Raw genomic sequence first — 25,842 nt, forward strand, 5'->3', positions numbered from 1 at the left:
AATAAAATTACCAAAATAATTGAAACTGGCATGATTATGTAGTGTTATTTTGACAAATAAAATGTGCAGAATTGTAAAATATTGTGCGCAGAATTTTTAAATTTTTGGTGCAGAATTCCCCCAGGAATAATCTGTTATAGAAATGAGGTCAAGTACTGATGAGTAGCCAGCAGAGGGCGCTGTTGCACATTGTGCTACTGATCCCATCCACCTGCCTGTTTTCTGCAAAAGCAGAGTAGAGAGAAAGTAAGTCAGTTGGGTGATGTGATGACTTTTGCAGGCCAGGAAATGAGCTGTGGTATTAGACTGCCTGGTGTCTCAGCTCAAAGGCATCTCTATCTCCGGCTGAAAATCAGGGTTGAACAAAGGAGCAGCCTGAGAAAGGCACAATCAAGATGTTTGAAAAACTCCAGAATATGTAGTTCAGAACAGTCGCATTCTGCAGTGCAAGGGGAGCAGGAATAGAAGGTAAGGAAGAGGATATGGATGGATTTCTGCTCTTCATGCTGTCTGGCTTCTTCTGAGTCTCTGTAAAGTAAGTGCTGTTCGTTTCTTACCAAGCAAACTCAGGTGTTCCCTTGTCAACTATTGAAAAACATTGCTACATCTCCTGTATCAACCAGTTTTGTTCATAACCCTTTTAATATTGTACATCGAATGTTAGGCTGGCACTGCTGGAATGGCAAGATTCTTGCTCCCCAATTATCTCTGTGTGTTGGTCAGGTTACTTAACAAATGTCCGTGTGTTAGTCGCTGGCCAATGAGGGCTATCAGCTTTGTGCAAATTAAGATTTGTATCCATTGGAGCATCTAGGCTTAAATGCACAGAAAGGTCCTCTGAGCTTGATAGTGTTTGGCATCTCATGAGTGGAACTTCACAGCCCTGCAATTGACACCATGTTAAGTACAGTGGGGGCTGTTTAATTTCCTAGTGCCTGATTTTCAGAAATGCTGAGTTTGGAATCCGTTGAAACTGTGGAGGCTCAGCACCTGGGGTGGAGGGGTGGGAGAGAAGAAAAGTCAGACCCCTGATTGTTTGGGGTGAGCCACCTTCTTGTAGAAATCCCCAGGGTCACTGACCACACCACTGCAGTTGAGGTTGTTAGGGGTGGAGAGACTGATCACAGAAATAACCGCATATATCTGGGACTTCAAACTGTGTGTAAATGGAGTCGCTCTTATGATGGGAAAAATTCCAAAGCGGGTGAATGATTCTAGTAACTACCAAACACATCTCTCTAAAAGCACCTTCCAGGCGAACAGCAGGACTCGGTATTTTGCAATCTGGCTTTCTATAAACGTAACAATGAGTATTCTCACCAGAACTGCTACCTTGCTGTTTCCAGCCCAATGTTTGCATCAGAAACTTCTCTAGCAGTGCCTGGCTCCTGTTTTAAAAATAAACTCCGTTCAGCAGAAGGGAGGCACAAAATAAACAATCAAATTTCTGAGTCTCAAGGTTTCAGCCAGTTTTCCAGGGTGTGAAGAGAAGGGTTCAAGATATGGGAAGACAACCTAACATTTAAAGCCACAGGTGTCTTTATTTATTACTTCTATTTATTTTTTTCTACTTATTTTTAGTGTAAACAGCAGCACCTATGCTGTGATCAAATACAGGGCCTAAGCCGCCAGGCACCTAATAAGCACTTGGAGTTGGCCCAGCTCTGTGTGGCAATCATTCAGAATTTCCCCATGGACTTCCAGGGGAGCAGAGTTAGGCCAACGTAAATGCTTTTGAAAACCCCACCCTACGTGGAGCAGTAAGCATTGCAATCGGAAGTGTTTGTGCTTTTGTGCCCTTAGCCCTGGCCACTCTGAGACTAACCTTCATAAATCCAGTGCGGCTCTTCAAAAACCCAAACCCCCCCCCCCCCCCATTAGCCAAAGCTGTCACTCAGAGCCTGCCCTCCTCGTCGTCTTCTGGTGCTGAATTGCTGGCCATGAGCTTTTGTGCTCAGTTCAGGTTTGAAAAGTTCTTCTAGGATCATTAGTGCTTTAGCATTATTAGCCTCCCCTGATACTGTCCTGGGCTGACTTCAGCTCTCATTGAAGTTTACCTCTGTGGTTGCTTGTGCTGTTGTAGAAATCTTGATCAGAAGAAACGGTCTTTTTTTCAAATACGCCCCCTGCTCCCAATCCCTGAGAGCTGTGTCAGCCACAGTCCAGCTGATGATCTCTGGTGGTGCCCAACATGGAACCTTCCTCGCTTTCTCCTCCTCAAATAACAGCAAAAAGTTGACCCAATATTTTGGGAGATTTGGTGGGCTCCTCTCTTTCAAGCTGCTATTTCTTAAATGTAGATTTATGTTCATTGATTATTTTTTTTTCACCAGAAGGGACCATTAGATTATCTGCTCTGACCTATTTTACACAACCTATAGAATGTCATCTCCTAGTGAATTTTATTTCATGTAATCTTGCAGCCTAAACTAGATGTAAATCCTTGTTCCCGCCACCAAAAACAATCCTAGGGGAGAAAAATCAACAGCAATGAACTATCTTCGTGCTTGATTAGCATCTATCTTCGCATGCTTTCCCCACTAATTCTCAGAGTGCCAGGGTCTTTCTGTACTCTGGACACATGCTAATAATGTCATTGCCTGATCAAAGCTGCTATGGCCTGTGAAGCGTGTCCTCTGTGCAGCACTGCTGTATGTTTTTACCTTCGAGAACAGCTGCAGGGGCTTGGGTCAATAGCTTTATTGGCCGGGAGCTTAATTGCACATTGCAAAGTCCGTTTAAGGACTTGATCCTGCAAACCCTTAATTGTGCGACATGCCCTTATGCAGGCAATGAGCCCCACTGACCTCCATGAGGCTACTCGCAGGAGGAGAGACTCCTCATGTAAGTAACGGTAAGCAGAGTCAGCCATTACATTTTAAAATTTCAGATGACCCTGATTCATAGTCCATAATGCCGACTCCGGCCTCCCAAAAGTGGTTTTTCTCAAAAATAATCATACTTTTGTCAACAGATGTAGGATTCCCCTCCCACTCCTCATTCCTGCCTTCTTGTTCTGTTTTTTCTTAAATTCATAGAATTTGAGGCCAGATGACAGCGTTATCTCATTGTGGGTTCTGGGATCATTTTTTGTGGGTTAAGAGTGTTCTTACTGTTGTGATTTGTATTTTGTGGAATTATTGTACAAGGCCATCTGGACACTTGATGGGCCTTGAGGAAATGTTAAAATCTGGCTGAAAACGTTCAGGAAGAAAGCTGCCTATAATATGAGGCTGGGGACTCGGCTCTCTGGTGCTACATAGACAGTAATGTTTACCTATTCACACTGGTACGTTGATACTAAAGCAGGGATCGGGAACCTTTGGCACGTGGCCCGTCAGGGTAAGCCCCTGGCGGGCCAGGCCGGTTTGTTTACCTGCAGCGTCCGCAGGTTCGGCCGACCACGGCTCTCACTGGCCACGGCTCGCCGCGCCAGGCCAATGGGGGCTGTGGGAAGCCCCCCGCCAGCACATCCCTCGACCTGCGCCGTTTCCCGCAGCTCCCATTGACCTGAGACGGTGAACCGCGGCCAGTGGGAGCTGCGATCGGCCAAACCTGCAGACGCTGCAGGTAAACAAACCGTCCCGGCCTGCCAGAGGCTTACCCTGACGGGCCGCATGCCAAAGGTTGCCGATCCCTGTACTAAAGGCCGTATCTGTATTATACGGTCCCAAAGCACTGGGCCTTCTGAAAACAGATGGGAGTAGATATAGGGTTAGCTCTGTGCAGCAAAAGCAGAATCTGTAAGCGTACTGTAGTACATACCCTCCACTGTGTTTATGCTTTTGGACTGCAGCTACCCTTGGCAGCATTGCAAGGCTGCTAAGGGGTGAAAAATATTCATGTGTGCATGACCAGGTACCCGTCGGTTTGAGTGTTAGCTTTGCTTTGTGGGACCCACACTCTAAGGCTGCACTAGGACTGTGCTAGCTAAGGGAGCTGACTAAAACGAGTGCGAGTATCCCATAAAAGAACTGTATCCCCGGAGATAAAGGCAGTATTGTCTAGTAAAAGCATCAAACGGGGAGTCAGAAAAGTCGGGTTCTCTTCTCAACTCTGGCACTGACTCGCTGTCTCTTTGGGCAAATCACTTAACCTCTGTCTCAGCTTTGCCATCTGTAAAACTGGAATAATTCCTCTCTGGGTGTTGAGGCTTCAGTCATTAACCTTTTCAAAGGACGGTGAGATTCTCAGGCGGCAGGTGCTGTCCAAGTGCAGCGCTCTGTTGTTTATTTGGGCAACACATTGGCTTGTACCTTCGGGCGCGTAAGCCAGTGAAGAGATCGGTCAGTCTATGGGACCTGTGCCTTCCTTCGGCTCCCATTTCTCAAGAGGCTTCCCGAGGCACGTGGCCTTCGATTGCTGAGGAAGCGTTGAGGGCCTCTGTTTCCGATGTGATGGGTCCGGAGATTGTGTTGCTTTGTTAGGAGGCTGATCCTGCAGCTGCTGAGCGCTCTCTCACTGTAAGCAAGGGGAGATGAGGGAGATCAGAACCTTCTAGGATTGGGCCCTAATTTCAGCACATGGGGCTGACAGCAGAGCCTGCCAGGGGCTGACTGAAGCTGGGTAATAGCCTGACTTCGTTTTCCTTTTCTAGGTACTTTAGTATTGGGCAGGGTGACAGGGCAGTTAGGGGGAGCACAAAGGGCCCGACAGCACAGCCAAGCTGGTTCTTTCCCCTTCGGGGATGCTGTTGAAGTTGTGCGCTTCTGCTCTGCCCAATGCAGACTGCGAGCTGTTTGTCTAGGTAGTGAATCTGCCTCTGTGCCGCCTTGTCCGTCGAGGTGAGCAGCAGCTGTTTCATTGCCTGTCCTTACTTCACTGGCTTCTTTTCAGCATGGCGGCTGGAATGATGGGAGGTTGCCCTAAGTCATTCTCTTCCCACCCCCATCCTTCCATCTGCATGGGGGTGGAAACCCCCGGCTCATTTTTCAGCATGCCAATAGAGGTTGGGGGCTGAGGAAGAGAATTGTGGATGCCACCGGCAGCTGGGGAACAACTGGGATCCCAGAGAAGCCTTCTCCTAGTTCCTGGGCTCAGCACCACATCCACCGTGGCAGTGTTGTCCTGGGGTTTATGCTGCCTGTTGGGTTGCCTAGGGCCCTGTGCCTACGTACTTGTCCTGCATGCATGGATATGGGAGGAGGGCCAGCTACAGATAAGCAGGCTTAGGCCAGGTGCGACTTATTTTGCATAGTCCTATGGAAAATAAAATACTTTGTCCTTCTATAGCACTCCAAGATTCTCAAGGCTCTTGGCAGACATTAAAACTCCCAAGCTTCCTATATCATCAATACCATTATCCCCTTTTTAAAGAGAGGGAGAACAAGGCACATAGTGTAAGTGACCTTCCCATGGTCCCCCAGTGAATCAGTGGCAGAGAGAACGCTGACACCCTGGCCTCTCCATGCCGCCTGGCGCTGCCTCCCCTGGCCGGAGGAGAGAATAGGACAAGGAGGATTCACAGTCGTCTCAGAGCCCAGCACATTGTCCGCATCTGTGTTTCTAAAGCTCCATTGGGTTGTTCTTTCCCTTTAACAAGGGAACGGCTAAGGCAGGAGAGTCCATCCGTTAAGAGATGACGTTTTTTGTAAAGAGGGAAGTGGGTGAAACCTCAAAGGCAGAAAGTGCATTATTTTCAACTGTGGTGTGACAAACACGCATGTGGCCTTGAAACTCCCACCTTTAGAACTGCCCGTGAGTTGTGCCCCATGGCAGAGCTTTATCCAGACAGGCGCAGAGTCCCTTTCTGCACTGGAAGTGCTGCCTAATGGAAAACTTGGTTAGGTTCAAATATGGCTAATTCTTGCCATGTGGCTGGCACTGAACCAAATCTTACCTCATCCCTAGTCTGTGCGACAACTATGTAAAGTCCAGTGCTGGCACCCAGTTCTCCGCAGAGCCATGTTCTCCGCAGCTATGAATCGGCACAGTAACATTGTGTTGCTTAAGAACATAAGAACGGCCATACTGGGTCAGACCAAAGGTCCATCTAGCCCAGTATCCTGTCTTCTGACAGTGGCCAATGCCAGGTGCCCCAGAGGGAATGAACAGAACAGGTAATCATCAAGTGATCCATCCCCTGTCGCCCATTCCCAGCTTCTGGCAAACAGAGGCGAGGGACACCATGCCTGACCAGCCTGGCTAATAGCCATTGATGGACCTACCCTCCAAGAATGTATCTAGTTCTTTTTTGAACTCTGTTATAGTCTCGGCCTTCACAACATCCCCCGGCAAGGAGTTCTACAGGTTGTGCGGGGAAAAAATACTTCCTTTGTTTGTTTTAAACTTGTTGCCTATTAATTTCATTTGGTGGCCCCTAGTTCTTGTGTTATGAGAAGGAGTAAATAACACTTCCTTATTTACTTTCTCCACACCAGTCATGATTTTATAGACCTCTATCACATCCCCCCTTAGTCGTCTCTTAGTCCCAGTCTTATTAATCTCTCCTCATACGGAAGCCGTTCCATACCTCTAATCATTTTTGTTGCCCTTTTCTGAACCTTTTCCAATTCCAATATATCTTTTTTGAGATGGGGCGACTACATCTGCAGGCAGTATTCAAGATGTGGCCGTATCATGGATTTCTATAGAGGCAATATGATATTTTCTGTCATCTTATCTATCCCTTACGTCGACTGTCTTTCAGAAGTTGTCCCACAATGCCCTGCACTGACAGTACAATCGATACAAGCGCTCCTGGGGAGGACGCGCACCACCGAAACAAGAAGCTAAGTGTAGACACACTTCATTTTGTAGTGTAGATGTGGCCTATGAGAAACCCCTGTGCACAGTGGTGGTGGAAACCATGCAAGCACCCTGCTTACTCCACCATGCTTAGACACAGGTGCTAGTGCCTTTTCAGGGCCAGGCCCAGAGATGGTAAGAGGCAATAGCAGATTCATGTCCCGTGTCACAGGAAGTTTTGCTAACCCCTTGTGCCGTTGCACAGTTTGCTCTTTTCTGCAAAACCTTGCACAGCGGCGCACTCTCTCGTCTTGTTTCTCTTGCAACACGTCAGATGCACTGGAGACCACAGTGAGCGCGCTCGGGGGGGTTGGCAGGCCAGGTGGAGGGGAGCTGTGACTTTTTCGTTTTGTGGTCCTGGTGCAAGGAGCACGCCTGGTGCGGGGGGTACAGGAAACTGATTGCCCCGATAGATGGAAGTGGAGCCAACCCAGAGAGAGGATGTGACTACATGCCTGCTTGCATGCAGGAAAGCCTCAGCCCCTTGGGGACGGCATTGGGGTGCCTGTTAAAGGGGTCAGCAGCACTACAGTTTGTTACTGTGCTGCTCACGTGGCTGAGTCGCTATATGCCATGTTTAACACCTGGCTCCTACTCGTGTGGGTGGGCCAGGTTCCAAGCCTGCTCGTGAACAGGGCTGTAAGGCGATGGTCAGGCTCAAGCAGGTTCTAAGATGGCTCTTCTCCCAGCCTGGCCACTCCTCCCTCCTAGCCCTCTGGATGGGAGAACATCCCACACGCCCTGTGCCATGTGATGAACGCCCCCAGTCCTCTCCCACTCGCTCAGGCAGCTTGGGCAGGAAGGGACAGCAGCCGAAACTTGCCCCCAGTGCACTGCCTGAAGCCTGGCTGTGTGCCATGGGAGGCGCCAGCTGGCCAGCGCGGCTGCGTGGAAGCACTCAGCCCCTCTGAAGGGGGCAGGTGGGAGCAGGGTACTGCTCAGTGTGGGTCTGTCTGCGGACTGTGGGTGGAGCTAGATGCAGCCACTGGTTTGCAGGCCTAAGGAGCTCCCGTGAGCAATCTGGCTGCGCCACAGCCCCATAAGTCAGCACCGCCCCAGTCGTGTGACTTTTGCTACAACCCAGGACAGACCTCATGCTGGTTGGTGCCCTGTGCTGCCAGTGAGGATGGCCGGGGGCTGAAGCCCCAGTCTGGTCTCACGCCTCAGGCCAGCAGGGGCTGGGCAAGCTGCCTCAGCCAGGGGAAATTAGCAGAGGCCGGGCCAGGAAAGGAATTTGTTTCCAGTACCAGATGTGATGTGTGCAGGGGCTGAGAATCCAGCCAGCAGAGGCTGCGTCTTGTCTCTGCCTTTTCCAGGAAGAGGAACGGCTGGCCAGTCCTCTCCAAAAAACCCCCTCCTGGTTATTGGGTCCCCTGGGCACAGATAGCATCTGAACCAGTCGTCAGGGCCATACCTTGTGCACAGGATGCGGCTGGGCTCACACAGTGGTGACTTAGCGTGCATGGGAAGTGGAAAAAGGCCACACCAGGACAGCACTGGATTCTGAAATAACACACAGGGCGGGCTGAGGTTCAAAACCGGCTGCATATCTAGGGCAAAGGGGGGTGAGCCTGCAGCCCTGCTCTTCCCCCCCCCCCCAATATATGGAGATATACCTATCTCATGGAGCTGGAAGGGACCCCAAAAGGTCATTGAGTCCAGCCCCCTGCCTTCACTAGCAGGACCAAATACTGATTTAGCCCCAGAACCTTAAGTGGCCCCCTCAAGGATTGAGCTCATAACCCTGGGTTTAGCAGGCCAATGCTCAAACCACTGAGCTATCCCTTCCCCTTCATTTTGTCCCACATGAGTTTGTTCTCCCTTCCTTATAAGCCCCCTTCTGACCTCAGCAAGGATCAGCTCTCAATGTAATATCCAAGACCAGAGAGGGGCTGCTTTCTCCCTCTGGCCCGACGTGGTCTCCAAGCCATGGGGCCACACTCCGAGCTGGTGTCCGTGATGCTGCGATGGCGTTAAACCGGCTTTAACTCTATGGAAGCAAGCGCCATTGCATCCGCTCACACCAGCTCTGAATCTGGGGGTTTGTTTGCCTATAGGACTCATGTCACTGGCAAGCTGCTGCTCTACAGAGCTTAACTTCTTAAGGTCCTGAGCCTGGGAGGGGGCAGTGCCTGCTGAGGCCACAGGATCAGGCCCCAAGGAGAATACCAGAGCCACTCCCACTGTACACAGCTGCTAAAGTAGGTCTGGTGGTTGGCTGGGCTGTGGGAGGCAGGCGGTGCGACTGACTGTGAAGCCCTTATGGTTTCCTGTGTGCTGACACAGAGCCTGTTTGCCTTCCCATTGTTACTCACCCCACAACTCGAGCCTGCTTCTGCGAGAGGCCGTGGAAATGTGCGGCAGCCGAGCTCTCTGACAGTGGGCACAGCATTTCCACTCGCCACCCCGTCCCCGGAGCCGCGAGACCAGGGCCTCGATGTGCCGGCCAGAGTGGTGAGTGGGGGGAGGGCGTGGGGAAGGAGTGGGTGGGTGACCTGGACGCACGAAGGAGTCTTGCAGATAGGCCCTGGCCCCAGCTGGACTTGGTCTTGTCAGGCCTGTCCACACAAGTCATATGCGCACGTTGGGGCACCTGGTTCCAGTGCCAGAGCGCCCCTTCCACGTCCTAATGGGCTGACTCCATCTGCCATGTCCCCCGGAGGGAGCGTGTGACAGTGTGGTAGCTGGGCTAGTGCAGGCAGGCTGTTAATGGCAGAGGGTTTCTGTGATGTCCTGGCCGAGTCCGGCAGCGGGCACACGGGGGTACGAGCTGTGTCCTTCCGAGGAAGGACAATGGGATTGCAGGGCGGGATAGGCGATGCAACCACCAGACCAAGGTCGGGTGCTCTGGGACTGCGACTGGGAGCTCCCAGGATAGCCCCCTTCCCATGGCAATCCTTAATGCCAACCCAACTCTCCCTCACACATTTTTTGCTACACTGAGGCTCCCAACTTTGCATGGACCCAATACCCAGGCTGGGGATTTCAGGCTTGGGGGCTGCCTCTCATTTTAGGTTGAATCTAAACCTAAAGCTGGGCCCCGCCCAGAACCTCACGGCTGAAGCTCCCTGAATTTCAAGTGGATCTGACTCTCCGGATCAGAGTCTCTCCTCCACGCCGTTATACCTTTAGTTTCGGATCAGAACCAGGAGGGGCTTGTTACCCACTGGGATCTCAGGTTCTGAACAGCCATTCTTGGGAGATTTGGACCTAAGGAGAAATCTCACGAGAACAGACAATCTTGCAAGGTTTCCACCAGTGGGTACCAGAATAGCTTGTGGGACAGAAGCACCATGGACCCTGAATCCCAGTCTGGATTCAGCCTGCAACTCCCATGCCCGCTTGAATGCAGAGCAGATGCCCTGTTCTTAGCCCCGCTCTGTGTAAATACCAGGCTGATCTGACTCCATATTCATTTCCAAGCACATCACCCCTGCGCTGGCTCTGTTAAGAACTCGCTGACGGGCCCGACTGAAACTTTCCCTCCCCCCTCCCTTTCTGCTTCTGCTGCATTAGGTGGGTCAGAGTTCAAATGCCATCTTATGCTCTGGGCCCCCATCTTTTTCTCTTCTTTTCCCTCCCTTCCTTTCTTCCAAGCAGGTGCCATTACTCCAGCATCGGGCTGGCTCCAGGACAAAGTGCCATGGCTCCAGAATTCAGTGGTGTCATGCCCACTTGGGCCCAGTATCATTAGACCCCGGCTTATAGTTGGGATCCCAGTATTGGCAGCCCCAAGCATTCAAAGATCAGGTGTCAGGTGCCCAGAAATCATAAGAGTGGCTTAAAAATGACAAGATTTTGAAAAAGAATATATTTGGGGTCCTTTTCCTTGGCCTCGTGCGGTTTGAGTCCTTAGGGAGCACTTGGGTCATGTTCTTCAGTGTTTCTAGGCAACCATGTGGGCTAGGAACTTTTTCTTTTAAGTGGAAGCTGCGATTGGCACCTAAGAACATGATGCTCCCAGGAGCTGGGGCTTCAAGAAAAGCACCAACTCGAGCCAGACTCGTGCTAGAACGGTGAGAATTAGCGATGCCGGAATCCACCTGGCTGGGCCGTGCCAGGAACGGCTGCGTGGCATTCTCCCCTGGCTTGGTGCAAAGCGGCAGCAAGGAAGAAGGAGCCCTCTTGCTGAGCTGCAACTCTGCCTTCCAGGTGAGGAACGGCATCCATCCCCCAAAACACCTTTGCCTGGGAGCTCACAGGCTCACGGCCCGCTCGGCCCCACAGGACGTTTGCGAGAGCGTGCGTACAAGATACAGCCCCGGAGCCCTAGAAACTCAGCAAGGAGGGAGATCTGTTTACTCCAGCCATTCAGCATGTGTCTAGGAAAAGGGGAAATCAGGCCGGATCTGAAGACAGTGGCAGCCCACAAGAATGCTTTGGCTCAAAGCGTCCATTGACAACCGCTGCTTTTTCTTCCTTATTGGCTCCCCCTAGCGGCAAATCATATGAATTTCAGCAGTTCCATTCTAGGAGACTTCATTGGCAGGACAAGCTGGGTGCGGGTTGCCAAAGTGTAATTCGCGAGGCAGATCCTTTAGGTGGCTATTGAGCGGTTAGCACCTACCTGCAGGGCGGAGCCGCGCACTGTGCTGGGGTTTGGTCCATTTTTGTTGGACTCCACGTCTGTGCTGCTGTCGAACTAAACTTCCTAACCACACGAGCTGCAGCAGGAGAGGCGCCGCTTTGGGAAGCGGACTTAGGAAGAGCAGGAGATCGGCTGCAAGGATTGTGGCTTCCCATCCACGCTGGGAAGATGCTGTTGTAGCTGCATTCAGCTAAAACCCTTGGCCCAGGTAATGCGACCCGCTGGGCCAGTCGGTGCCTGAATCCTGGGCTGGGCTATGGAGCGTGGATACATTGCTGCCAGCTCAAGACGTGCCAGCCAACTGCTTGGTTTTGTGCTTGGGATAGACAGGAGGACAGGAGTTGCTGGGGCCTGGCATCATGCTCAGTCCGTCAGACCTGGCTCTAAATGGACAACCTACCTAATTCTCAATGACTGAGGGATGGTCTCCACTCGTTGAGATAGTTTGCTTTCCACAACCAACTTCTCATGAGTGATGTACCCGAGTATTCAGATTCCAGTATCTAAACTGTATTGTTAAATCTATTCACCGAAATGTGGGTTATTGCTGATTATGGGCTCTATGTCTGATGTGACTTTTAAAAACTAACTCTGTATTTGTGAAAGCAGCAAAGAGTCCTGTGGCACCTGATAGACTAACAGACGTATTGGAGCATGAGCTTTCGTGGGTGAATACCCACTTCGTCGGATGCACGTCTGTATTTGTGGATAATCTAAGCACTCTACCCAGATGTACAGTCACTCTTTTCCCAGCCTATCTATTCTATAATTTTTTTAACATTAGCTTTAATAACATTTTTAAGCATGGCACTATTACTTTCCTTGTTTGCGTGATCCCCTGCCCGAGACGGGGACATTAGATGGCATGCCCTCTGCATTCTCCTTAGGGTGCACTAATGACCCATGTTCTCTTCCCACAGATCTCCGTGTGAAGTGGATTTCTGAAGTGGCTCCAGACCGTGGTGAAAGGATGGCTGGGCCCCATCTGCCCCCCTTCACTGCCGCCCTGGGACTGGCGTTGCTTGGTGTCCTGGTCTTCCTCTCAGCCCTGTGTGCTGCCTGCAGAAGGTACATGGCTGAGCCTCCCTCTCACAGCGTAAACCGTGAGTCAGGGTAGAGCAAACCTCAGGAGTTTTGCATGGGTCATGGAAGGGTTAATTCATACATGGATCTCCTTTGGCTTAGGTAGTGGCAGTCTGTATGTTGGCCCCTCTCCCCCACCCCCAAGTCCCGCTGTCCCTCAAATGCAACCAACCGTGGCGCCGTGCATGTTGGAGCAAGGCTGTGGGAGCTTAGCTGATGCTGTGTGGATACCCACCTATCCCTGTAGCTCAGGAGTGGGGGGACCCCAGTGCCCAGATTTCAGTTGCCTGGGATGAAACCCCCAGCTGCAGACATGCAGCTAGATTCCAAAAGCTCCCACCCTCCTGCTTCACTTCTCTCCCCTCCACCAAGGACTATCCCTGTCAGGTTTGTTCCCCAGCATCAAAGCAGGAACAAAGCTCCAAGCCAGCGCTGCACTGGCTGCAAACACATGAGTCACAGGCTAGGGAGAGGCCGGTATCTCCCAAACTGACTGCTGCTTCCAGCCAACCCAAACCACAAGCCACAAAGCCCAGCCAGGCTCCCGGTTCCCAGAGCAACTCCCAGCCCTGCAGAAGGCGGGGATGGGATCAGAATCAGCCCTGTACTCTCAGCTACGACTGCGCTCTCCCCATGCTTCTCTGATGCCTGGTCTCCAGGCCCCAGCACTTCCCTGACAGAGCAGCTGCCCCTCGCTGTCGTAAAAAGGGGGCTGGATGTATCTGTCCCGGCTAAGTACAGTGAGACCTGACTTAACCCCCCACCAAGGGACTGGAAAAGATCTGTCTCCTTGCAGAGGCGGGGCTTGAACTAAAGGCCAGACCGGATTGTCCTGGGAAGGGCCTAGGGAGGCTTAGGACAAAGGGCTGCCCACTGGAGGTGGGGTTGGGCCGTTGCTCCCAGTGTCACCAGGCCATGTGGGTGGGGTGCGGCTAATAGGAGGAATTGGCCCTTATGCCACCACAGAGATTCAGAGCAGGGAGGTTAGGGGAGCCTGAAATGCAAGGGGGAAGTGATCCCGGCTGGGCAGGGGCTGGCTGGGCAGGAGCCTGATCGCAGCTAAGCTCCCAGCAACACCCCTCCGCCCCTTGGCAGCAGCATGAGCCCAGGAAAGCTGCCAGGGCCTGGAGGCGTGTGTCAGTCCCACCAGATCCTCATTAAGCACTTCCCATAGGCTGATGTGTAAGGAGGGCACGGCACAGCTGCGGAGATGCCAGGCCCTTCGAAGAGGGAGCCTTGAGGTTTCCATCAGGGTTAGATGCAACTGAGCACGTCGAAGGTCTTGTCAAGGTAAAGGGAGTGGGCAGGATTCCCACGCCGAGCGCGGCAGGAGCAGGCAGGACACCCTGCAGCACCAGGCTGTCGGAGAGCCCAGACGTGCAGGGGGGAAGGGGGGCCAAGTGGGAGCTGCCCTTAGGAGAGCGGTGCTGCAGGAGGCGCAGGGACTGGGCGTGCCACCTCCCACAGTGTCCAGGCCTGGCTAGCCGGGGCACTGGAAAGATGCGAGGCAGGACAGTCGCAGGGGTGTATGGGCACAGTGGATCCGGAGCGGTGGGCGTGCTCACGGGAGCGTGTGGGCGTGGATGCAGAGTGGCGGGCAGGCTTCCGGGCACAGGTGCAGCGAAGCGGGCACAAACACGATGCACCGTGTTGTACAAGCTTAGGAGCTGTGCAGTGCCGACAGGATACCATGTCACGGGCATGCTGCAGCTGGTGCCCGCGCAGGCAGGATGTGGTGTGTTCGTGTGACTGATCCGCGCAGCTGTACGATGCACTGAGTAGTCTCAGGAAGCAGAGAGCGCTCGCTGACGGTGCTCTCATTAGGATCATGACCACTGTACTGCAGTAGGAAACGTGGCCTCAGATATAACAGTGATGGGCACGGTGTAAGACCCTGGATACAGTACACCTGGATCCGCTGGGCTAGCTGTGAGAAGCAGATTCCTCGGGTGATTAGTAGTCACCAGTGCTCCACAGAGACAATATGTTAAAGCCGAGGCTTTAGAAAGTGATCTGTGGTTTTGGGTGCCCAACTAGAGATGTGTCACTGGGGCCTGATTCCCAGGGGCAGGCTGAAAATCGGGCCTGTTGGAGGCCTCTCCACTTGGGCCCCCAGAAACGCTGATCACGTTTGAAAATGTTGCCCTCCAGGCCACAGGAGAGCTCTTCTCACCTGGTGCTTGCTGGCGGACCTTTTGCCACCATCCAACCTTTGGCTTAATCCCTCTCCTTGCAGGAAAGCTAGGAAGAAGGTGGTCCCACCGGACGGGGTGAAGCTGGTAGATGTGGTAAGTGCGCCCATTGGCTAGATAAGCTAACGGCCCCAAAGCCACGCAACAACCAGTGGGAGCTGGCCTGGGGGGAGCCCGGCGGCACTGCCTGAGGAAAGGGCCGGGATGGCCGGCTCCTGGACAGCAGCTGTTGCAGGAAAAGCTCTAGAAATGAGCTGTCTTAGAGCCCCATCCTGCACTGAGCGCCTCCTCCTGGCTCTGTGGGAATTGGGGGTGCGCAGCACCTAGCTAGGACTGTCTGGCAGACTCTGGGGAAGAGCTGTTGAGGTGGAAGGTGGAGCGAGTCTTCTCTGCCTGGAGTGAGCAGCCCGTCGGAAGGGGGATCCTTGGGACAGCCTGTAGAAAGGTGACTGGGATGCTGCTCTGGGAGGGACCAGCTGAGCCGGGAGCCAGGTTCTAGCCGAAGCAGTATATTTTGGTGTCCAGAGATGCACTGGAAAACTCAGTGAGTTTGTTCAGAGGCAATAATTCAAAAACACGAGCAGCAGGGGGCTGGAGTGCTCGTTAAACAGCAGGGACAGGCCTCCACCAAGCGTATTCCGTGACGGGGAGAGGGCGCTGAGCCCGAGCTAGTGCTGGATGTGCGTAAATCAGAAGGTAAAGTTCACCAGCACGGCATTAGGCGGCTGGAGCAGGCTTGCTGGGCGGAGCCATTTGGGGAGGGCCTGGGGCAGTGCAGCCTGGCTGTAGGGCACGGTGCCCCCTCTCCCATTGTGAGGGATCCCACAAAACGGCCGCAGGGTTGGTAAATGCAAAGTACTGCACATTGGAAAACATCGTCCCAGCGACACATACACAATGCTGGGTCTAAACGAGCGGTTACCGCTCAGAGATCTTGGCGTCATCGTGGCTAGGTCTCTGCAAACGTCTGCTCGATGGGCAGCGGCAGTCAAAAAAGCGAACAGAACATTAGGAAGCGTTAGGAAAGGGACCGATAATAAGACAGAAAATTTCATAATGACACGGTATAAATTCGCCCCTCGAATGTTATGTGCAGTTCTGGGCTCCCCATCTAAAAAAGATATATTAGAATTGGAAAAAATACAGAGAAGGGCAACAAAACTGTTTAGGGGTGTGGATCAGCTTCCATATGAGGAGAGATTAAAAAGACTGGGACTGTTCAGCTTGGAAAAGAGATGACTGAGGGGAGACATAATCGAGGTCTATACGATCATGAATGGTGTGGAGAAAATGTGCAAAGAAGTGTTGTTTACCCCTTCACATAAGACAGGAGCCAGGGGTCACCTAATGAAATGAATAGGCAGCAGGTTTAATACAAGCAAAAGGAAGTACTTCGCCCCACAGCACACAATTAACCTGTGGAACTCACTGCCAGGGGATGTTGTGAAGGCTAAAAGTATAACTGGGTTCAAAAAAGAATTAGATAAGTTGATGGAGGATAGGCCCATCGGTGGCTATCAGCAAAGATGGTCAGGGATGCAATCCCATGCTCTGGGTGTCCCTAATCCTCTGATTGCCAGAAGCTGGGACTGGATGACGGGGGACGGATCACTCTGTAAATTGCTCTGTTCTGTTCATTCCCTCTGCAGCAGCTGGCACCAGCCACTGTCGGAAGTCAGGACACTGGGCTAGATGGACCATTGGTCGGACCCAGTGTGGCCACTCTTATGTTCTTATGAGTCTAACTGGTGTGTCTCCTCCTTTCTTTGCAGTCGTTGCTGAGGCAGATGCAGCTCCGATCGCTCAGTAAATCTGACACTAAACTGCATGAGCTCAACAGGGTGAAGCTCACGGACGAGCGTGAGTGGCTGTAAAGTTCTACGGTAGCTGGAGCTGAGGTGCAGAGAGATCCGGTGGCTCTAGGGCTGGGAGTGCACCGATGCAAAGGGAGATAGTGTCTGTGCCCGCGGGGCAGCACAGCCTTCCAGCTACAGGGTGGTGGTTCTCCTGACATCCTCTCTGGTAGGGCCGCGTTGCCTGCTCCTGGATGGCTGGTGTATTCCTGCGATCACACGTATCCCAACGGGGTCGTTGCATGTGCCAGTCCTCCTCGTTAGCATGAGCAATGACACTCGCTGCACGCTGTGAATGAGCTTCCTAGTGAAGGGGGATTGGCAAGGGCAGGGTATTATCATCACTTATCTTTCTAACTCTGCTTGGTGAGTCCATTGAAAGAGCCAGCCAGCGTCCCCTACAAGGGCTGGCTGGCTCCAGCGCGGACTCCTCACACACCTTCTCTTCTCTTCCCAGACCAAAGACCAGCCAGCGTGGATTTCCTTTACCCATCAGGGTCTTTGGGGGATGGAGAAGGAGCCGTGCATAGCTCGAGCTTCAGCATCCTGCTGCACCGAGAGCTGCCCCAGATCCCCAATTCCAACCCTTCGGCTGATGCCCTGAGTCCTGACCAGACCTACTCGAACGTGTCCTTCTTAGCCCCGCTGAAACCAGCCCTGGAGGCGCTGTACGAGTGTGCGGCCGTGACTCAGGAAGGGCCTCAACCAATGCCCGTCTTGGGAACCCCGATGGAGGCTTCCCCTCTAAGCGAGGAGGACAAGGCAGTGACGGCTGAGTACGCCTGTGTCCGCAAGGTGAAGAAGAATTTCCAGCCAGAGCTCCAGGATGAGTCACAGGGCGAATCCTCCGTGGGGCCTGCAGACCCAGAAGGCTGGGAAGGAGCTGCCTGTAACCCCGCAGCGGTGAAGGTACAGTAACATCCATCACCTCCTCCCGCGCTGAGCCTCACAGCGCTGGGGGACGGGAGACGGGCAGTGTCGGTGCTGGGTGGGTAGGAACACGCCGCCTGGTCGTGAATGGAAACCCAGGGCTTGGCTTGCCATTATCCAGGGGGTCGCATTGTTCTTTATTTGTGAGGATTCAGGTGGCCGGGGAGATCTGTGGAAATGGTTACAAATCCCGCCAGCCTCCTGAATGTCGGCAGAAAGGTTATATTTCTTATCGATAGCACCGAGAGGGGCCATTGTGCTTGGAGCTGAAGAAACATGGAGCACAAGGACTGACAAGCCCCAAAGAGCTGAGTGCTTTATTCTCTGGCCCCTGTTATACAGGAGGTTCAGGGTAAAGGATCTCGCCTTAAACTCTATGAATCTACCGATTTATTCATTGTTTGTCAAGCCCCTTCCATTTGAAGTGTTTCAGTTATCCAATCAGGGAGCAGAAATGGCAGCATGTGACTTTGGCAGCCAACCACTCGCCATGAATAGTGACTAGTCAAAGCAAATACAGTGTGGGAACAGCCCAGAGTTTGAGGATATTCATCCAAACTCATCACCTCTAGTAAAGAAAGGTGAAGGAGGTGGGAATCGACTTGCAAACCCACTGTCATGGAGATTGGGTCCCTCCTGTGGAAGGGGGGAACAGAACTGAACGCAAGAAGGAAGCCAGAAGCTCGGGATAATTTTTAAGCTCTCAGAAAGTTCTAAGTGGAACTAGAGCAGGAGGCCCCAGAAGTGTCAATATTGTGCCTGTGAAAGGCCCAAGTGTTGGGAATTGCATGCGCAATCTTAGTAAATGCACATGCAAATGTACATGCAGTACTGAAAACGTGGGCCTTGATTTCTTTCCCCCTTAAACTGGAGTCCCACCACCTTCCCTGCCCCACTAAAGAACACACTTAACCAGTGTTGCTGTTGCTTTCATTCTGGGGGGGTCTGGGTGCAGACTAGCTGCAAGATGACCCTTGGAAGGTTTCCTTAAGGAAGATTCCAGGTCCACCTCAAACAAAGCTTGATTGGGCTGGTGCTGATGCCTACTGGACTAAGATTCTAGGTCTATTAAATCCTCTGCTCCTAGGCGTGCCACCCCCCCAGCCTGTACTGGTGACCTGACCTGCCTTAACCACACATCAGAAGGGGTTTGGATTAACTCTGGATTTGGATTAGGCTGGATTGTGCCTGTGCTTCGGGAAGGAAGTAGAACAGTTTATCCTGTCCTCCCTGTTGTAACCGGGCATCTGCTGGGCTGATGAGTAGCTTATCAGCTGAGTTCAGGAGCTTGCAAAGGATGACTTGTGCAGCAGGGTTCAAGGGTTCACCACAGTCCCTAAGGCAGATCTCACCTTGGGGGATCACTGGGGCACCGGGTAGCTCAGTCCGGGCCTTATCCAAAGCCCCCGGGAGGAAACAGGAGGCTTTGCTTTGCTTTAGGTAACTTGTGGCTCTGGCCCTCAGGATTCAACTCCACAGGTGGCTGGGGGGGACACAAACTTGGTCTGGGAGGGCGAGACCCCTTGGAATGACTCAGGGAAAACACTTCCGTTAAACACGTGCACACGTCTGCATGCAGAGCTGGGGAAAATCTTTCTGATCAAAAGTTGGGTGGGGGGGAGGAGAGGTTGGTGAAAGGGTTTTTTCAGCAAAATAAAACTTTTTGCAAAAAAAAAAAATAATAATAATTTTGGTCAAAATTTTCCAGCCAACCATTCTGAGCTGTGCGTCTGTGTTTTGGTGGGTGAAATCCCAGCCTCTTCCCCCTTGTTTTTCTTCCTCCCCCAAACGTTTTCCACTGGAAAACGGTGGGGGGATGTTTTTATCCACAGAAAATTGCCAGTCTTTTCACCAATAAACACACATTGTGGGACATTTCAATTAAATGAACAAACCGTTTGTTTCTGTCGACATTTTTGTGAAATATATTTGCCCTTTTTAACAAATATCAGCGCTGGGTGGGTGGGCGTAAGCTTGACTGAGTCGAAGTGCTGGATGCAGACCTGGCTGTAGTGGCAGGCACTCATCCCAGGAGTGCCCCCTGGCAGCCCAGTGTGGAACCACCCTTATGTCTGCCTCGGTTTCCCCTAGTAAGCTTTCAGTAAGTTCAATGAGACTTGTATACAGTGAAAAGTGCCCCTTCAGGGGTCTGGTTTATTAAGTATGGTACGTAAATAAGCCGTCTCCTTCTGCTCTAAGTCTCCAGGCTTCTCCACTGCCTGGAGCTCTGCAACCTCTCGTCTGTACAACTGGAGTCTTTGTCTTTCTCCTCTAGGGCTTTCTCTCTTTGCATTCTGGGGGGATCTGAGCAGATGTCTCTGCTCTCCAGGGTGGCACCACTGGGAGTAGCTTCTCTCTCCCCCGGAGCTTCCTCTGTCCTGGGGCCTCCTGACTGAGCGCTCATAACCCTTTATACAGCCCAGTGTCGGGACTGGGACAGTTTAATCTAGTGGTCAGAGCCAGAGTCTAAGCCATGGGTCAGAGCTGGAATCGGGGAGCAGTAGCCACTTGGGAAGTCTCCCTGTGCGTCCTTCTGGCTTAAATTGTATGGTGGGGCCAGTCGTCATCCCCAGTCTGGATTCTTGTGGGCTGGGTTCGAGTTCTGCTAGCCCCTCACTTCCAGCTGTTCTGGGTGGGCCGGGGGAAAGGCTGCCTGGCACCTGTGAGCCCTTGCACCCCGGTGTTCCGTAACTAACTAACTGCAGCTCAGCGACTTGTCCAATTAACTATGCACAGGTGGGTTGGCTTGTTCTCCCTAGTGGAGCCAGTCACAGGGAGACTGCCTGGCCGGCTTCTCAGAAGCCAGTCCCCGGGACAGAGGCAAATCTATTCACTTCAGTCGATTTGTCTCCCATTTCCACCAGGTCTGAAGTTTTGCAGAGGGTGATCCCTGCAAAGAATGGGCCAAGGTCAGGGCAGGTGTAAGCCAGGATAACGCTGGTGACTTTGTGGAGTGGCAGGTGCTTTGAGCAGAGCAGAATTTGCCCCGTTTGTTTTTATGGCGAGGGATCGCCTAGCAGGGCTGCGCATATCAGATATGCAAGAGGCCTTTTTCCAGCCTTGCCCAATTCCCTCCTCCTTCCTTATGTTCTCAGAGCGCAGGCACCATCTGGATAATGCTCCTTCCCCTTGGTGAGTTTGGGTGATGGCCGCGGACCTGGCCGTGGCTCAGCTGAGAGCTGCCAGCAGGGGACAGAGCCAGCAGCCTGGCAGGGAGAAGACAGGTAGATTGTTTCCACCGCAGACAACGGTGGAACTGTGGGAAGCTAGTGAGCTCCGGGCAATGACACAAGCAGGCACCAGTTTGAACTCTTACCCCCAAGGAACTAAGAACTCAGGAATGCTGGAGTCACCAGATTTTAAGTCTCTCATGCAGCCTGCAAGAGGGGCCAGTGGGTAAAAGTGGCTTCCGACGGGGTTTCCTGGACTGTTGCTGGCTGGTCCGTGGCAGCATCTCCAGCCGGCCCTGGCGAGGATTGTGCATTTCCAGGGACCAGAAGGCAAAGGAGCATTAACAGCTTCAGAGAAAGCCAAAGGCTGATTGTTAGCATCCCAAGCCCCAGCGGTGGGGGGATGGGAGTGCCAGCAACATCTCCTCCTCGATCTCCCCCGGGAGCATCCAGAGCCAGTGACGTTTGCTGACAGCCCCACAGCTAAATAACAATATCAACAGCAGCTCCCATCCCCTGGCTTTTGGGGCCAAATGTGCCTGGGCAGACACTCTGGGTATGTCCGCACTGGAGCTGGGAGCTGGGAGCCAGACTGCCGGTGGCGGGGCTGACGCTGAGAACTATAACTAGCAGTGTGGGCACTTCGGCAGCGGCATGGGCTAGCCACGCGAGTTTGCACCGAGGGGGGAGCTTCGGGTGGCTAGTCTGAGCCTCTGCCGCCCAGCTCTTTTTAGCTTGCTAGCACCTGGCTGTCGACCCGGGCTGGGTGGCACGTTCCCAGCTGCAGCACAGCCATCCCGTTAGGGAGGCCCGGGCCTTCCCTTGGCCATGCCACACCGGGGGAACTGTGCCAAGAGGGGCCTGTTCTGCCGGTGCAGTAGCTCGCTTGGGCCTGGGCAGATGCTGAACTTGTAGGTGTGGCGTTTGAAGGTGTAACGCACCATCATGTGTGTTCCTACACCACCCGCCGTGCGGCGCTAGGCCATGCCGTACACAAGTGATTATACGTGCAAGGATCCCCCCAACGGCAGCAGAGCTCCTCCCTGCTCAGACCCTCTGTCCCAAAGACCCAGCCCCTTCAGAAAAACACCTCCCCAAAGTGAGACTGGAGTGTGGCCAGACGTGGGCTGAGCTGCTGCCCAGTGGGCGGGGGGGTTCCACGGCCACCAGCCCTCCAGCGAGGATGCTGCACCTGCCTGGATAGCCATGTGCCAAAGTCTCATTGCTAGGACCTGTCAGGCTGGAGTGCAGAGAGCCCCCAGCCCTTTGTGCTGCCGCCATGACGCCTGCAAAGTACTTGCCACTGACCGCAGCTCGGCAGAGGATGTTCCAGGAGCTCGGCTTTTTGTGCTGTAATTTACTCACTTTGCTGTTACGTCACCCCCCACCCCATTCGTCTCATCTCCCCGTTGCACGTTGCTCTCTTGCTATAACCTAGATCATGGACTTCTGTGGGCAGGGACTGTCTTTTTAGTGTGCGTCTGTGCAGCAGCTAGCACTGTGGGGCCCTGATCCCCGAGGGGAGCTGCCGGGCCCTCCTGCAGTAGAAGAATACAAATAATCACAAGGGGCAGGTGAGGACAAGACTCTGAAATGGATCCCTCTAGGATCTGAGCTTTGGGGGTTTGCCCACGGAGTAAGAGGAAGATAGTGAAAGGAGAAGGGGGTTGTTAGCTGAGTTCAGACCCTGAAAACCTCACCGGTAGATGGTGTCCTAATGGGAAAACCAGGAGCCTTCCTAGGAGGGTCTGTGGTGGGCACTGAGAAGCACTGGGCACTTTGTCCAGGGCTTTATATCGGAAGCTGAGTCAGTCCATCACCACAGCTAAAGGCTTCTGGGAGGAGGCTCCTTGTGTTTCTCTTGGATCAGATGTTTCCCCGGAGGGAAGGGTGGGAGGCAAATCAAAGGAAGTGAATTCCCAGGATCATCCCAGGTAGGAACAGGGTGACTGAAACGGCTGCCCAGCATTCCCTGTAACAAATCTGGGCTAGGACTGATGGGGGCATCTTTTCCCATCTCCGCCCCCTCGCTTAAGGTGTCCCGGGGAGCTGGGCGCGCCTTCTGCTGAATTAGTACTAGGCTATCGCCCTTCGGTTAATGCGCCTTGACATAATACCCCGTCACAGGGGTCAGGGGCTGATGATTCAGGAAGTGCTTTGGGCCGCTGTTAATCCTGCTGGCAGGTCGGGTAGAAGTAGCACCTCTTTGAAATCCGGGCCTTGGGGCGAAACCAGGCCTGGCATAATGGGCACAGCTCTGCTGCTTCAGGGTTGAATTTGGCCCATTGCGTCTAGATCAGTCGTTCTCTACCTTTTCTGTATCATGGCTCCGTTACCCCCGGTCTAGACTGACCTTTGCTGGGTAAATGCCTGGATGCCCTTCATTCTGTTGGTGGGATACGGTGACTTTATAAAGGAAGTGGGCAGAGCGTGAGTCACAGGCAGGAATACACGGGCGGGTTTTGTGGGCCCACTGCTGTACAGGAATTCCCAGTAACCACAGATGTTCTTTTGTAGGTAGAAGAAATGTACTCGACTGTGTGCAAAGCTGGAAAGAAGAAGAAACACCAAGGCTCTGCTCCGTCCCCCTCTGAAGGAATGGACACTGGGGAGACGGGCCAAGGAGAACATGGGTGGCCAGCCGCCCATCTCAGACATGTCAGGGTTGGGTATCAGTCCACACCGGGCCGAGTCTCACTCACTGAGCCCTGCTATGAGTCTATCAAGGATGGATCCTGGACTGAGCATGGCAGGAACCCAGCCCCAGAACCGGCCTACGAGGCAGTAGATGTCAACTGGAAAAAGCCCAAGAGAAGGGACAAGTCTACCAAGAACTGCCCCACCGAGAACTTGTATGAAAGTATCAGCGAAATGTGGGAAGGGGACCCTAGGAACACAGCTACCCTGGCAGCTCCCAATGGCTTGGAGATATATGTAACAGACTTATAACCCCTTATCTATAGCTGCCCCCTTCTTGGGAAGGTCTGTGCTCCTCCACTGAGACCTCCAGCTGTCTCAGATCTCAGCACATGGCGAGGCACAACAAGAACATCCAACACCACAACAGTAAATACTAAAAACATCAACCCACTCTAAACCCTCCTGTCTCAGGCCAACCTGTCACTAACGGGAGTTAAACTTTCCCTGCGGGCCGCGTATCCCATTGCTCCTTCTGCAGAACTCCTCACACCTTCCTCTGAAGCAGCTGCTGCTGGGCACAGTCCAAGGCAGTTCACTGGGCTCGGTGGACCTATGGTGACCTGAAAACTACAGGCAAAAGAACTGAGTAATTCTAATGGGTGCCCACCGGGGTTTGGCATTGCTTGGGGGTTGTGCCCATTCTAGGGGGCACAGACACCCAGGTCGGGTGCCTCTCTTGCCTGAGTCTTCATGCAGGGTCCAGTGAAGCTGGCCACAGAAACCTAGTTAACTCAGGTGCCCCTTTCCTTAATAAAGAGGAATCTCCCCTATGTATTTTAATCCTGTTGTTCTGAATTTCTGCATCTGTCCCAGCCAGCAGGCTAACAATGCAGTAATGGAGATACCCAGGAACAGGATGGTTTTTATTGCCTGAGAATGCACATTTCCCGGGATAACGGTGCCTGTTTGTTCCTCTTGAGACTGTGAGAGGTTCCTGGCCGGGCCCTTGGAGCTCTGATTATCAGCCTGAGCCTCCCAGGGCTATAACAGCTTGGGGGTAGCAAAACAAGGCAAACATTGGCCAGATTTCTGAGCCAGGCTGGAGGGCGCAGGCCACAGGCTCTGGAGGGGCAAAAGGAGAGGGCTGGAAACTGAGGCAGTGCAGTGGAGGGCTGGAGCACGCCAATTGGGGCTGACTGCACAGCAGATAGCGCTGAGTTGGAGCCAGATAGCCTTGCACTCAGTGCAGGGCCTGGGGGCAAGGGGAGAAAGGTGACTCGAAGCCCCTGTACACCTCCTCCATCCTTGGGCTGAGCAGGGCCCTTTCAGCCCCGAGCAAAAACAGTGCCAGCAGGAACGGCCCTCTCGCTCCTGTTACGCTGCCCAGGGACTGCCACTTGGCCACAGCCCCTCCTGCTGCCAGCCTTCCCTGGTGGTGGTTGAGAACAGGCTTTGCCCTTCTTCCACCACCCTTGGATTCTCCAGGGTCAGGAGAGTCCCCAGGGGCATGGCTTGTTCTGCGGGCGCCATGCCCACCAGGCAGAGGGCTGAGCGTCTGGCCCAGAACACCCATGTGCTAAGCACAGGAGTTACCGTAGGGGCCCCACTAACGGGTTACGTGGAGTAACTGGCTCCTCTAGTGCTTGGAATATTGAAGAGTCCAGAGACAAATTAGCAAAATAAGGAGAGTTTATTAAGGGAAAATTTCTGCAGAACTGCAGAGGGCTGACGCCTGCCCTGTCTGGATCTAGGAATTTCCTCTCCTCACTAACCGATGTAGTAACACAAGGAACCCACCCTGGCTGACAACACCCTGAGGACCCCAGACACTGGTGCTTGCTGCTTGGGGAAACCAGGGCCGTGTACAAATTAACCCTTTCACGGTGGACACACACACACACACACACACTACAGCTGCCTGGCCTTAGGCCGGGTCTACACTCAAAAGTTAAATCGACCCAGCTGTGTCGCTCAGGGTGTGAAAGATCCACATCCCTTCGCAACGTAGTAAAAGCGCCCCAGGCCCTGGTGTGAACAGCACTAGATCAATGGAAGGGTTCCTCCCTCCGCCTCGCTACCACCGCTCGGGGCAGTGGATTAACTTCGCTGATGGGAGAACCCCTCCCACCGCTGTCGTGAGCGTCTACACGGCAGCATTTCCAGCGTAGAGAAACCCGCAGTCCGGCAAAGGAGGAGAGAATTCCGGATTCTGCCCCTAGGCGCCTCAAAAATGGTACTGCCACCCAGAAAGCGAGTCCGGCCTCGTCTCCGCTGTGATTCCAGCCACTGGGGCCGCTGCACTACTGCAGGGCTCTGATTGGCCCACTAGCACAGCTTACCCGCACGTAAACTGTTCAAATCATGCAGCGCCCGGGACAAGGGTGCCTGGGGCCTTCCACCAATGGCTGAAATCCCGGCGTCGACAAGGCCTGGGTTCAAGAGAGCTTGACTAGCTGTGCTGTGCAAAATGTATGCCTGTGTAGATAGTTTCTGTGTAACGTAGTACCCTTTTAAAGCCCTTCCCCTGTAACAGAAATCGTGTGGCACAAACCTCCATGCACTGCTTTGATAGTTTGGAAGGTAACTTTGGGAGGCAGTGTTGCCTAGTGAGAAGAGCACTGAAGTGGGACTCAGAAGAG

At 53.1% G+C, this 25,842-nt stretch overlaps 1 protein-coding gene across 2 annotated transcripts; it reads left to right on the plus strand.

The window, feature by feature from the left end:
- Positions 1 to 468: 468 nt before the first annotated feature.
- On the plus strand, positions 469 to 24,030 carry LIME1 (Lck interacting transmembrane adaptor 1). 2 transcript variants are annotated; one of them, XM_026652806.1, is made up of 6 exons: positions 469 to 535; positions 12,256 to 12,403; positions 14,655 to 14,706; positions 16,383 to 16,470; positions 16,921 to 17,372; positions 23,081 to 24,030. In XM_026652806.1, the coding sequence occupies exons 2-6, from the start codon at positions 12,306 to 12,308 to the stop codon at positions 23,510 to 23,512; spliced, it is 1,122 nt and encodes a 373-aa protein (XP_026508591.1). In that variant the 5' UTR covers positions 469 to 535; positions 12,256 to 12,305; the 3' UTR covers positions 23,513 to 24,030. The 2 variants fall into 2 exon arrangements, with proteins under 2 accessions (XP_026508591.1, XP_024063712.1); XM_024207944.1 differs by lacking the exon at positions 469 to 535 and adding an exon at positions 9,186 to 9,201.
- The last annotated feature ends 1,812 nt before the right edge of the window (positions 24,031 to 25,842 follow it).

Source organism: Terrapene carolina, unplaced genomic scaffold, assembly GCF_002925995.2.
Source record: "Terrapene carolina triunguis isolate 2854851 unplaced genomic scaffold, T_m_triunguis-2.0 Scaffold130, whole genome shotgun sequence".
Classification (NCBI taxonomy): Eukaryota; Metazoa; Chordata; order Testudines; family Emydidae; genus Terrapene; species Terrapene triunguis.